This window comes from Pagrus pagrus (genome assembly GCF_965226575.1).
Source record: "Pagrus pagrus genome assembly, chromosome: 20".
NCBI classification, from domain to species: domain Eukaryota; kingdom Metazoa; phylum Chordata; class Actinopteri; order Spariformes; family Sparidae; genus Pagrus; species Pagrus pagrus.
Window position 1 is genome coordinate 1189914 of NC_140207.1, and position 11784 is coordinate 1201697.

At 41.5% G+C, this 11784-nt stretch overlaps 1 protein-coding gene across 3 annotated transcripts; it reads right to left on the minus strand.

Annotated features, from left to right (window-relative positions):
- Positions 1 to 267: 267 nt before the first annotated feature.
- On the minus strand, positions 268 to 10750 carry LOC311249187 (protein NLRC3-like). Of its 3 annotated transcripts, XM_084340036.1 has the most exons (8): positions 10548 to 10750; positions 8559 to 10353; positions 7933 to 8106; positions 6376 to 6549; positions 2761 to 2934; positions 1709 to 1882; positions 758 to 931; positions 268 to 618 (listed from the first exon to the last, which is right to left on the minus strand). In XM_084340036.1, the coding sequence occupies exons 1-8, from the start codon at positions 10720 to 10722 to the stop codon at positions 615 to 617; spliced, it is 2844 nt and encodes a 947-aa protein (XP_084196162.1). In that variant the 5' UTR covers positions 10723 to 10750; the 3' UTR covers positions 268 to 614. The 3 variants fall into 3 exon arrangements, with proteins under 3 accessions (XP_084196162.1, XP_084196161.1, XP_084196163.1); XM_084340035.1 differs by having other exon boundaries at positions 268 to 931; XM_084340037.1 differs by lacking the exons at positions 1709 to 1882; positions 2761 to 2934 and having other exon boundaries at positions 268 to 931.
- Between the last annotated feature and the right edge of the window lie 1034 nt (positions 10751 to 11784).

Consider the following 11784-nt stretch of genomic DNA (forward strand, 5'->3'; position numbering starts at 1 on the left):
TCTTCATCAGACCACAAGGTGGAGCTACAACACAAAGTAATAAACAGTTTAACAGGCCTGTGTGAGACTTAAAAAGCTTTAACAATTAAGATTACAAATATTAATAATCTGTTTTGTTACTTTGGGTTCAGAGTATCTGAAGGAATGATACAAAAAGAACAAGACAAGATAAAGATCCAGGTCCAGGTCCAGGTCCAGGTCGAGGTGGAGGAGGTGTCTGAGTGTGGAGCAGAAGGAGTGGAGGAGTGTCAGTGTGTCTGCAGAGACTGTGTAGAAGGACAGAGCAGCAGCAGAGCAGTCCAGATACACTGATGATACTCTGTCACATCCACAGGAACACAGGGATGATGCTGGACTGGACATTGTGTGTGACAGTGGAGCTGATCTCAGAGCAGTTCACACTGCAGCACTGACAGTCATCTCCACTTGTTGCGATTGGTCCGTCAGTCACTGCTGGATGAAGCTCTCCTCTCCACTCCACCTCCCAGTAACACGGCCCAGTCAGAGCCTCTCCACCCACCAGCTGATGGTGCTGCTTCAACCTCTCTGGATCATCAGGACACAGCTGATCCTCTCAACACCTCCACCTTTCATCACTCTGACGGAGATCAACATCAGCTGATGAGAGAAGCAGAGAGACAGTAGAAGTGATAAATCTCATGTCCCTCTCTCAGGAAACACTGGATCTTTACTTTGATACTGTGTTTAGTACAATACTGCTGAAACTAACATGAACTGACTCCAACCCTCTACTGACCTCAGAGTCTCCAGGCTACAGTCTGGACTCTTCTTCAGATCAGACAGCAGCTTCATGTCTGAATCCTGCAGGTTGTTTCCTCTCAGGTCCAGCTCTCTCAGATGGGAGGGGTTGGACTTCAGAGCTGAGGCCAGAGAAGCACAGCTGATCTCTGACAAACTGCAGCCAATCAATCTGAATAAAGAATAAATGATGTAAGTTTAGAAGACAATGTTCCTGCTTGAAATCATTCAGTGTTTAATAATCTGTTCAGAGCTGAAGAAGGTTCAGAATGAAGAAGTTTAGAAAATGTAAACTTTAAACACCCTAACCCAACAGGATGCAGGTTCAACACTGTCAAACACACAAAGTGAAACAGAGCTCTCATTAATATTAATGACAACGTGCTGCTGTTTCAATAAAGATGAAGTGACTCCACCTCTTAAACTCTGCAGCTCCACCAGAGGCTCCATCTATACAAACTCATGTTGTGCAGCCAAACACAAAGAAAAACCCTCAGAAACTGATTTAAGATTCAACTCAAGTATCTTCAGTTTGAACTAGTGTGAGCATCATATAGTTTTATAAAAGTGATTGAAAAAGAAAACACTGAATATTTGTTGTTGTCTGTTCATTGAAACAGAGATAACTTATTTATTAAATGTGTTTATGTATTATATTATCACTTTCTTAAAAAACATGATATGGAATATAAGATGACAACCAAGAGTTTCAGAGGTTCACAGTGAATTATCCAGAATAGACTTTTCTTGTTATATGAAGGTTTTAAATGTGCAGCTCAACATTGTTCTGCCACAGACAACAGACTAAACCACAGAAGAAGAAGTGGACTTTAGCATTAAGATACTCAGTGTTGATCAGTATAATATCAGCCTTATGTCTGCAGTTTAGTGTAATCACAACTTTCACATAATAGTAATCTGAGCACAGAAATAAAAAATGGTGTCTGACCTCAGAGTCTCCAGTCTACAGTGTGGACTCTGAAGAAAATCACACAGCAGCTTCACTCCTGAATCCTGCAGCTTGTTTCCTCTCAGGTCCAGCTCTCTCAGATGGGAGGGGTTGGACTTCAGAGCTGAGGCCAGAGAAGCACAGCTGATCTCTGACAAAATGCAGGTCCACAATCTGAATAAAGAATAAATGATGTAAGTTTAGAAGACAATGTTCCTGCTTGAAATCATTCAGTGTTTAATAATCTGTTCAGAGCTGAAGAAGGTTTAGAATGAAGAAGTTTAGAAAGTGTAAACTTTAAACACCTGAACCCAACAGGATGCAGGTTCAACACTGTCAAACACACAAAGTGAAACAGAGCTCTCATTAATATTAATGACAACGTGCTGCTGCTTCAATAAAGACGTAGTGACTCCACCTCTTAAACTCTGCAGCTCCACCAGAGGCTCCATCTATACAAACTCATGTTGTGCAGCCAAACACAAAGATAAACCCTCAGAAACTGATTGAAGATTCAACTCAAGATCACAAAGTTTATAATGATGACAAACATGTCAGGATGAATTTAGGACAATGTGAATAAAAGACATCTACAATATTTATTTTAGGAACAGTGGAATCATCAAATCAAAGCATCTTCATTTGAAAGTATTCAGTCAGTATCAGCATCATGTAGCTTCATAAACATGTTGGAAAAGAAAACACTGAATATATTTGTTATTGTCTGATAGTTGAAATACAGATTATTTATTCTTTGTATTAATTAAACTTCATTTAGATTTAAGGAAACATTTAAGATAAAATCCAGAGTTTCAGAGGTTCACAGTGAATTATCCAGGATAGACTTTTCTTGTTATACGAAGGTTTTAAATGTGCAGCTCAACATTGTTCTGCCACAGACAATAGACTAAACCACAGAAGAAGAAGTGGACTTTAGCATTAAGATACTCAGTGTGGCTCAGTATAATATCAGCCTTATGTCTGCAGTTTAGTGTAATCACAACTTTCACATCATAGTAATCTGAGCACAGAAGTAAAAAATGGTGTCTGACCCCAGAGTCTCCAGTCTACAGTTTGGACACTGAAGAAAATCACACAGCAGCTTCACTCCTGAATCCTGCAGCTTGCTGACACTCAGCCACAGCAGTCTGAGATGTGAGGGGTTGGACTTCAGAGCTGAGGCCAGAGAAGCACAGCTGATCTCTGACAAACTGCAGCCACTCAATCTGAATAAAGAATAAATGATGTTAGTTTAGAAGACAATGTTCCTGCTTGAAATCATTCAGTGTTTAATAATCTGTTCAACTCAAGATCACAAAGTTTATAAAGATGACAAACATGTCAGGATGAATTTAGGACAATGTGAATAAAAGACATCTACAATATTTTAGGAACAGTGGAGTCATCAGATCAAAGCATCTTCATTTTAAAGTATTCAGTCAGTATCAGCATCATGTAGCTTCATAAACATGTTGGAAAAGAAAAAACTGAATATATTTGTTGTCTGATAGTTGAAATACAGATAATTTATTCTTTGTATTTATTATACTTCATTTAGATACCATATAAGTAGGGCCGGACGATATGGCCTAAAAACAAAATCTTCACACCGAACTCGATTTACGATTTTAACCGATTTTTTATTCTTTCTTTAAAAAATAAAAAATAAAAATTTAAACTACAAAGGACAAAGAGATTATTCAAAACAAGTATTGCTTTCATTTAAAAAATAAAATTAACAAAGGCAAACTGATTTTTCTTTCTGGGATCAGAAATATGCTTGTAAACAAAATGGCAGGCCCTGCCACTGTACACAACACTGACAATATAACTTTTCAGCTGGCTTTCTACTAGCTTCAAAGAATGTCCCAACTTCCAAGATCCTTATTTTTGCTTCTAGGAAAATTATTTCCTATATATTTAGTTTCTTATGTAAATATACCTTAGACAATGTTCACTTCTCTGACAGTGACACAGTGCACCTTCAAACACACAAAAATTAATAAAAGTGCCTCCGCTTGAAAAAAACTTATTTGTGTCCCTTTTTGATAAAACACTTTCATAAACATAAATTTAACATGTCAGATTGCATGCTATTACAAAAACAGATCAATTTCCCCATTGGGGTTGATATAGCGCAACCATAACTTTCATTAAACTTCACATTTTTTGCAGATAAATAAAAGGTGCCTCTTATATACAAAGAGTATTTTGTATCCCTGAAGACATGTACACAAAATCAAACATCTGCATTCATTGCATTGCATAGTAAACATCACATGTTGGTAGATGTACAGGACATCAGGTGCATGCTTTTCGTCATTGGTTTCAACTTTCTTTTCTTTTTTTTTGGGGGGGGGCAGACAAGCCTGTCTATGCCTTATATATGCTCCCTCTAGGAAATATAATTCGGAAACACTCCATAAACTTTCATTGTTACGCAGATGATACCCAGTTATACCTATCAATAAAGCCAGATGAAACTAATCAGCTTACTAAACTCCATGCATGTCTCAAGGACATTAAGACCTGGATGACCTGCAATTTTCTGCTGTTAAATTCAGATAAAACCGAAGTTATAGTACTTGGTCCTAAACACCTTAGAGATGCATTATCTAATGATATAGCTAGTTTGGATGGCATTAACTTGGCCTCCAGCACCACCGTCAGGAATCTGGGAGTTATCTTTGATCAAGATATGTCCTTCAACTCCCACATAAAACAAATTTCAAGGTCTGCATTTTTTCATCTACGTAACATTGCAAAAATCAGGCCCATTCTGTCTCAAAAAGACACAGAAAAGCTAGTCCATGCATTTGTTACTTCCAGACTGGACTATTGTAATTCTCTACTATCAGGCTGCCCTAACAAGTCTCTAAAGAGTCTCCAGCTGGTCCAGAATGCAGCAGCACGTGTACTGACAGGAACTAAGAAAAGAGATCATATTACTCCTGTATTGGCCTCTCTGCACTGGCTCCCTGTAAAATCACGAATAGAGTTTAAAATCCTTCTCCTCACTTACAAAGCTGTTAATGGTCAGGCACCATCATATCTCCAGGAGCTCATACTACCCTATCACCCAACTAGAGCATTACGCTCCCAGAACGCAGGATTACTTGTAGTTCCTAAAGTCTCCAAAAGCAGAATGGGAGCCAGAGCCTTCAGTTATCAAACTCCTCTTCTGTGGAACCATCTTCCTGTTTTGGTCCGGGAGGCGGACACCCTCTCTACCTTTAAGAGTAGACTTAAGACCTTCCTTTTTTGAAAGAGCTTATAGTTAGAGCTGGTCCAGGACGGGCCCAGGCCTGTCCTGGACCAGCTCTTAGTTATGCTGCTATAGGCCTAGTCCGGGGGACAAATGACACACTGAGCTTCTCTCTCCTCCTCTCCTCTCCATCTGTATACATTATGCCTGTATACATGCCCCATCTCTGCATGTCACTGACTTCACTTCTTCCCCGGAGTCCTTGTGCTTTCTAGTCCTACAGGCTCCCATGGATCCTGGCCGCGCCCGGGTCGTGGATCGTGGATGTGCCTACTGCTATGGCCCTGCCTGATCGTGGATGCGCCTACTGCCATGACCCTGCCTGACACCACCACTACTGTTGCTAATATTAGTCATATCTCTGTTACATACGTTCCACTACTATTATTGTAATGCATTACTACATACTACCCTTACCGTTAACCACTACTACTGTTATCACTAGTAATCACATTTCCATGTGCATTTCATTATTATTGCTGTAATACCTCTTTATGTACTTTCATTCCTGTCAACCATCCATTATAATTGAATACATTGTGATCTCGTTGATCTGCTCTGTACATGCGACATCTATTGCACGTCTGTCCGTCCTGGGAGAGGGATCCCTCCTCTGTGGCTCTTCCTGAGGTTTCTTCCACATTTTTTTTTTCCCTGTTAAAAGGGCTTTTTTTTGGGGCAAGTTTTTCCTCACTCGAATCGAGGGTCGAAGGACAGAGGGTGTCGTCTCTGTACAGATTGTAAAGCCCTCTGAGGCAAACTGTGATTTGTGAATTTGGGCTATACAAATAAGATTTGATTTGATTTGATTTGATCTACTACCTCTGGCTTGAGGCATGCCCTGTTGCATGTAACAATCCTGGCAGCGATTGCATCTTTAATAGGTTTCCAGCAGGCCCCTTTCTTGTCTTAGGGAATACAATGGCAAAATGATCCCGCTAATGCTGGCTGCTTCTTAGAGGGTGTTTGTCGGCTGCTGCTGTCTTGTGCATCTCATAGTGAACAACATTTCTCCCACTCGGCTGCATGACTCTGTTTGAGATGCTCAAATAAATTGGTCGTGCTGCTGCTTTCAGTTGCAACAGCCTTTAAACAAACTTTGCAGTGAGCCGTGGTTTGTTTGAGGTCTGACGCGGCAAAACCAAATCAGTTCCAAAATAATGACAAGACTGTGCCTTCTTTGGGAACGAACTCTTCTCTGCTTGCCACAAGGTTTTAAATGCACAGCTCGGCATTGTTCTGCCACAGACAATAGACTAAACCATTGAAGAAAAAACTGGACTTTAGCATTAAAATAATCATTGTGGATCAGTATAATATCAGACATAGGTCTGCAGTTTAATGTCAACCCAACTTTCACATCATATTAATCTGAGCACAAAAGTAAAGAATGGTGTCTGACCTCAGAGTCTCCAGTCTACAGTTTGGACTCTGCAGAAAATCACACAGCAGCTTCACTCCTGAATCCTGCAGCTTGTTTTCACTCAGCTGCAGCTCTCTCAGATGGGAGGGGTTGGACTTCAGAGCTGAGGCCAGAGAAGCACAGCTGATCTCTGACAAACTGCAGGTCCTCAATCTGAATAAAGAATAAATGATGGAGATAAAAGTCAATTTTATAAGTCAATCAGATGTGTTCCGGTTTTAAATGTGTAGCTCAACATTACTGTGTCCTCATCAATGAGCTTTTCTCTAAAATCAGTAGAGTGACTTTGTCATTGTGTTATTGTGGATCATCATCAGCCTTCTACAGACATCATCCACATGTCAGCACAACATTCATAAAGCTGTTCATGTCAACACAGATTAATCTGGATCGGGACAAAGATCGGTGACACCAGTCCAATATCCAATGACTCAATTACATCTGCATCTGAACCCTGTACCGATACTGGATCAGATCGGTCCCATCCCTAATTATAATGATGGACTGCAGCTCTGATTGCTACCTGCTATTGAAACATGTTATGTCGAAATGTCAAAAGAAAAATAGTATGATAAAATAATGTATTCTGTGGGTAACTGGAGCGGGACTAGATAAGCTTTTGCTTCTCCCGCTTTCCCTTTCGGCCATGTGTACTGTATGATTTATACTAAGATGATGTGTGATGATGATTGTTCTAACTGACATGCCCGAAATAAACAAATAAATAAAAAAATAAAAATAATTGGATCAAATTTGCACTAAGCAAAGTGACTTGTATGTTCTCTTAAGCTTACATGTAACCTATTACCTTCCTGAAATATAGTGAATACAAATTAAGTGTATTTTTAGTTATGCTCGTGTTCACTGGTTGAAGCAGAACACAAAGTACCAAAATCTTCTGAATAAAAGCATCAATACATGTTGAGATGTCATCAGCCAGTGGTGACAGATCAGACCCAATAATTCAAATATCTGTATTTGGAAATATGCTTCACACTCTGTGTCTGTGCTCATGTTTCTAATGAGAGAGAGAGAGAGAGGCTTTGTGTATGAATGTACAAGTTCCTGGAAAATACTGTGAAGTAGTTGAAAACGCTTTTCTGGTCCGAGTTTGCTTCATGATAAATCCATGGTATATTACTGAGATGATCAGTCGGTCTTCCTGTCTGCGTGAAGAGCAGTAGCTAATGGTGCCTTGTTGTAGGCCTAATGTTGGATAGTTGTCAAGTTAATATGCTGCTTGACTCAGCAGTAAAAAGGATTTGAAATTATTTTTCTGCCTTTAATTCTTTGTAGAAGTGTCTGAAAGGCTCAAAAGCAGCCATTTGTTAAAAAAAATAAGTAAACATGTAGATATATTACTAAAATTTTAAAACTTTATATATATATAAATAAAAAAAATCGTCCGATTAATCAGTTATCGGATTTTTTCCCCCCTAATAATCGGTATCGGCATCGGCCCCAAAAAATCCATATCGGTCGGGCCATAAAAAAGACGTTATTCATGATAATCTATTGAACTGTATATGAACTGACTTCAGAGTCTCCAGTTTACAGTTTGGACTCTTCAGTCCAGAACACAGCAGCTTCACTCCTGAATCTTTCAGGCTGTTGTCCTTCAGGTCCAGCTCTCTCAGATGGGAGGGGTTGGACTTCAGAGCTGAGGCCACGACTTCACAGTGAGTCTCTGAGAGTCCACAGCCAGAAAGTCTGTGATGACAGAGAAGATAAAACTTAACTATAATACAATTTGACACTTAAACAGACTATAATGTAACTGTGTCATATTTTAATTAACGGGGTGCTGTGATTTGTGTTTGTTAAAGTTTATTTTGACATGATGTTCAATGACCTGGATGTAAATGCATTTACTTCAGTCGTGTTAATTTTGTGCATCTTTGATTGTCTTATTATGTCACTTATGTCACTAAATTAATTTAATGACTCCTATTGCACTGATAACATAATTAGTACTTAAGATTATATTATCATAATTGTATTAGTAAGTTTTTCCTCAAGTGGAGTTTAACAAGATAATTTCTTCTCTGAGCTTGGTGATGATATCATTTTGTGGACTTGTGTTAAGTGTTTATCTTCACTCTAAAGTTGATGTCTTCAGCTTTATGATGGTTTATAATGTTATTAATCACATCTGGACTCACAGAGCCTTTCTGCAGTTCCTCACAGCTGGAATCAGTCTCTGTCGTCCCTCCTGTGATGTGTTGTACTCCTTCAGGTCCAACTCATCCAGAACCTCCTCTGACATCTGCAGCATGTAGGCCAGAGCTGAGCAGTGGATCACAGAGAGTCTCTTCTCTGATCTGTTCTCTGACCTCAGGAACTCTTGGATCTCCTGATGAACTGAGTGGTCGTTCATCTCCATCAGACAGTGGAAGATGTTGATGCTCCTGTCAGGAGAGACATCATCTCTGTTCATCTCCTTCAGGTTGTTGATGGCTCTCTGGATGATTTCTGGACTGTTGTCTGTCTGACCCAGCAGACCTCCTAAGAGTCTCTGGTTGGACGTGAGAGAGAGGCCATGAAGGAAGCGAACAAACAGGTCCAGGTGGCCATTTTTACTTTCAAGGGATTTCTCCATGGCTTTTTTCAGAAGGACGTCCAAAGGCGTCTTCTCCAAGAAAATCACCAGGACCTCTGTGTTCCTCTTGGTGTAACAGTTGAAGATGTAGACTGCAGCCAGAAACTCCTGAACGCTCAGATGAACAAAGCAGTAGACTGTTTTCTGGAAGATCACACTCTCTCTTCTGAAGATCTCTGTACAAACTCCTGAGTACACCGAGGCCTCTGTGACATTAAGACCACACCGCTCCAGGTCTTCTTGGTAGAACATGATGTTTCCTGTCTCCAGATGTTCAAACGCCAGCCTCCCCAGCTTCAGAAGAACTTCCCTGTCAGCCTCCGTCAGCTCCTGTGGACTCGTCTCACGTCCCTCATCGTACTTCTGCTTCTTCCTCTTTGTCTGAACCAGCAGGAAGTGTGAGTACATGTCAGTCAGGGTCTTGGGCAGCTCTCCTCTCTGGTCTGTAGTCAACATGTGCTCCAGAACTGTAGCAGTGATCCAGCAGAAGACTGGGATCAGACACATGATGTGGAGGCTCCTGGAGGTGTTGATGTGTGAGATGATTCTGCTGGACAGATCTTCATCACTGAACCTCCTCCTGAAGTACTCCTCCTTCTGGGCGTCAGTGAAGCCTCGTACTTCTGTTACCCTGTCAACACGTGAAGGAGCGATCCGATTGGCTGCTGCAGGTCGGGAAGTTATCCAGACGAGAGCCGAGGGAAGCAGCTTCCCCTCGATGAGGTTTGTCAGCAGCACGCTGACTGATGACTCCTGTGTGACATCAGACACGACCTCACGGTTGTTGAAATCCAGTGAAAGTCTGCTTTCATCCAGGCCGTCAAAGATGAACAGAAGTCTACAGACAGCGAGCTTCTCTGCTGTCACCTTCTGTAATGTTGGATGGAAAACATGGAGCAGCCTGAGAAGACTGTACTGCTCATCTCTGACCAGGTTCAGCTCCCTGAACGAGAGCAGAACCAGCAGACTGACATCTTGGTTTTCGGAGCCCTCGGCCCAGTCCAGAGTGAACTTCTGCACCAAGAAGGTTTTTCCAACTCCAGCGACGCCGTTGGTCAGAACGACTCTGATGCGTCTCTGTTGGTCAGGTGAGGCTTTAAAGATGTCGCTGCACTTGATTGGAGTGTCATGGAGGGCCTCCATCTTGGAAACTGTCTCCAGCTGCCTCACCTCATGTTGGGTATTAACCTCTTCACTCTGGCCCTCTGTGATGTAGAGCTCAGTGTAGATCCTGTTGAGGAGGGTTCCACTTCCTGTTCCATCACTTCCTGATTCATCACTTCCTTCAGTCACACGTTCACATCTCCTCCTCAGACTGATCTTATGTTCATCTAAAACCTCCTGCAGACCACTATCAGCTGAAAGAGAAGGAAAAATATGAGTCTAAAGAAAGAGTTTGAGAATCTGGTGATTATTTTCAGGACAAAGACCAAAACTAAATAAATGATTCTATCAAAATCTTTAATGTCTTTGCTGAACAAGACAACAAATTCATGAAGAAGAATCCTGTTTTCAGACATGATGACATCAGCAGACAGATGTTCAGTCTTACCTCGTACAGTGCTGCTCTGACTGGCTGAAAGATCTCCACACTGGGGACAGGAGGAGTGTCCTGATGAAGCAGACTGGTCCCAGAATGAGGTGGTGCACTGTCTGCAGAACCAGTGTCCACAGCTGGTAGAGACTGGATCCTTCAGGACGTCCTGACATAAAGTACAGCAGGACATCTGCTCCTCCACAGAAACATGACTCTTCTTCTTTCTGTGGAGATGAACAGATTCTTTATGACACATTACATTACTGGTGACCAACCAAGACCTCACATGTTGAATGCAGCTCTTACTCTACATATGGAGTTTGATATTCACATGCTGATATTGTTTTAAATTCATTTTATAATCAAATATCATCAACATCATAGATGTGAATCATTGTCTGGATATGAGAAACAATCTCTTAAAAGGTATAGTTGGTAATCCTGTTCAGAAACACTTTTTGTTATACTGGGTGAAATGGTCTTCCCACCCTGAGAGTAGTCCAACATAATGTGTTCAGGAAAAGGACTGAAATAAATCAGACCTCTGTGGCAGCTGCAGGCCTGTAAAAACTCTGACCAATCCCTGCCTCTCGGTCCGAGTTGAAAGAACCAATCAGAGGCCTTCATGTCTCGTCCTGCCTGCACCCCCCTCTGTCCCCCCCCCCTCCCCGCCGCACTCATCACGTGTCACTGTTGCCGGATATATTCAGTACGCTGCATATGGAGTTAGCAGGAGATCCACTCCAGGTCAGAAGGTGGCGGTAATGCACCTAACAGCTGTTTGCCAACAGCCATAAAACAGCAGAAGAAGAAGAGTTAGCACAGTTAGCAGGAGGACAGTGGCAGAGGAAATGCAGCTACAGTAGCTCCAGAAGTGATGCAGAGGCTGCTGTCTTCCTGTTGGACAGGTAATTATTTGTTTTGCTTCAGGGGGATTTGTTATTTTCATGAAATATGTAACGTTAGCCAACTTAGCTACTTTTGCAGCTTGTATTAGCCCAATGCTAACGGCTCTCCTCTGCCCTGCTGACGTCTGATGCGCGTTCAAGTTTGTGGGGGCGGGGCTTTGGACAGAGCACTGACGGGAGGGGGAGAAGGGGGCGGAGCTTAGACCAGGTGCCACTTTCAAATCTTGCTAGCTCTCCAACATTACCAACTATACCTTTAATTTTAAAGAAACACAAGAGTGCAGAAATTGGCAATCAATCAATCAGACTTTGGAATCTGGATCAGTACGAGGAACAAAGATGAC

What these genes read in the sequence shown, in the direction of transcription:
- LOC311249187 (XM_084340035.1), bottom strand. Translation starts at nt 10,722, where the DNA reads ATGTCCTGCTGTACTTTATGTCAGGACGTCCTGAAGGATCCAGTCTCT. An exon ending in TGTAAACTGGAGACTCTGAA is followed by an intron (nt 6,550 to 7,932) that starts GTCAGTTCATAT and finishes TTCTTTATTCAG; the next exon opens with ATTGAGGACCTGCAGTTTGT. An exon ending in TGTAGACTGGAGACTCTGAG is followed by an intron (nt 932 to 1,708) that starts GTCAGACACCAT and finishes TTCTTTATTCAG; the next exon opens with ATTGATTGGCTGCAGTTTGT.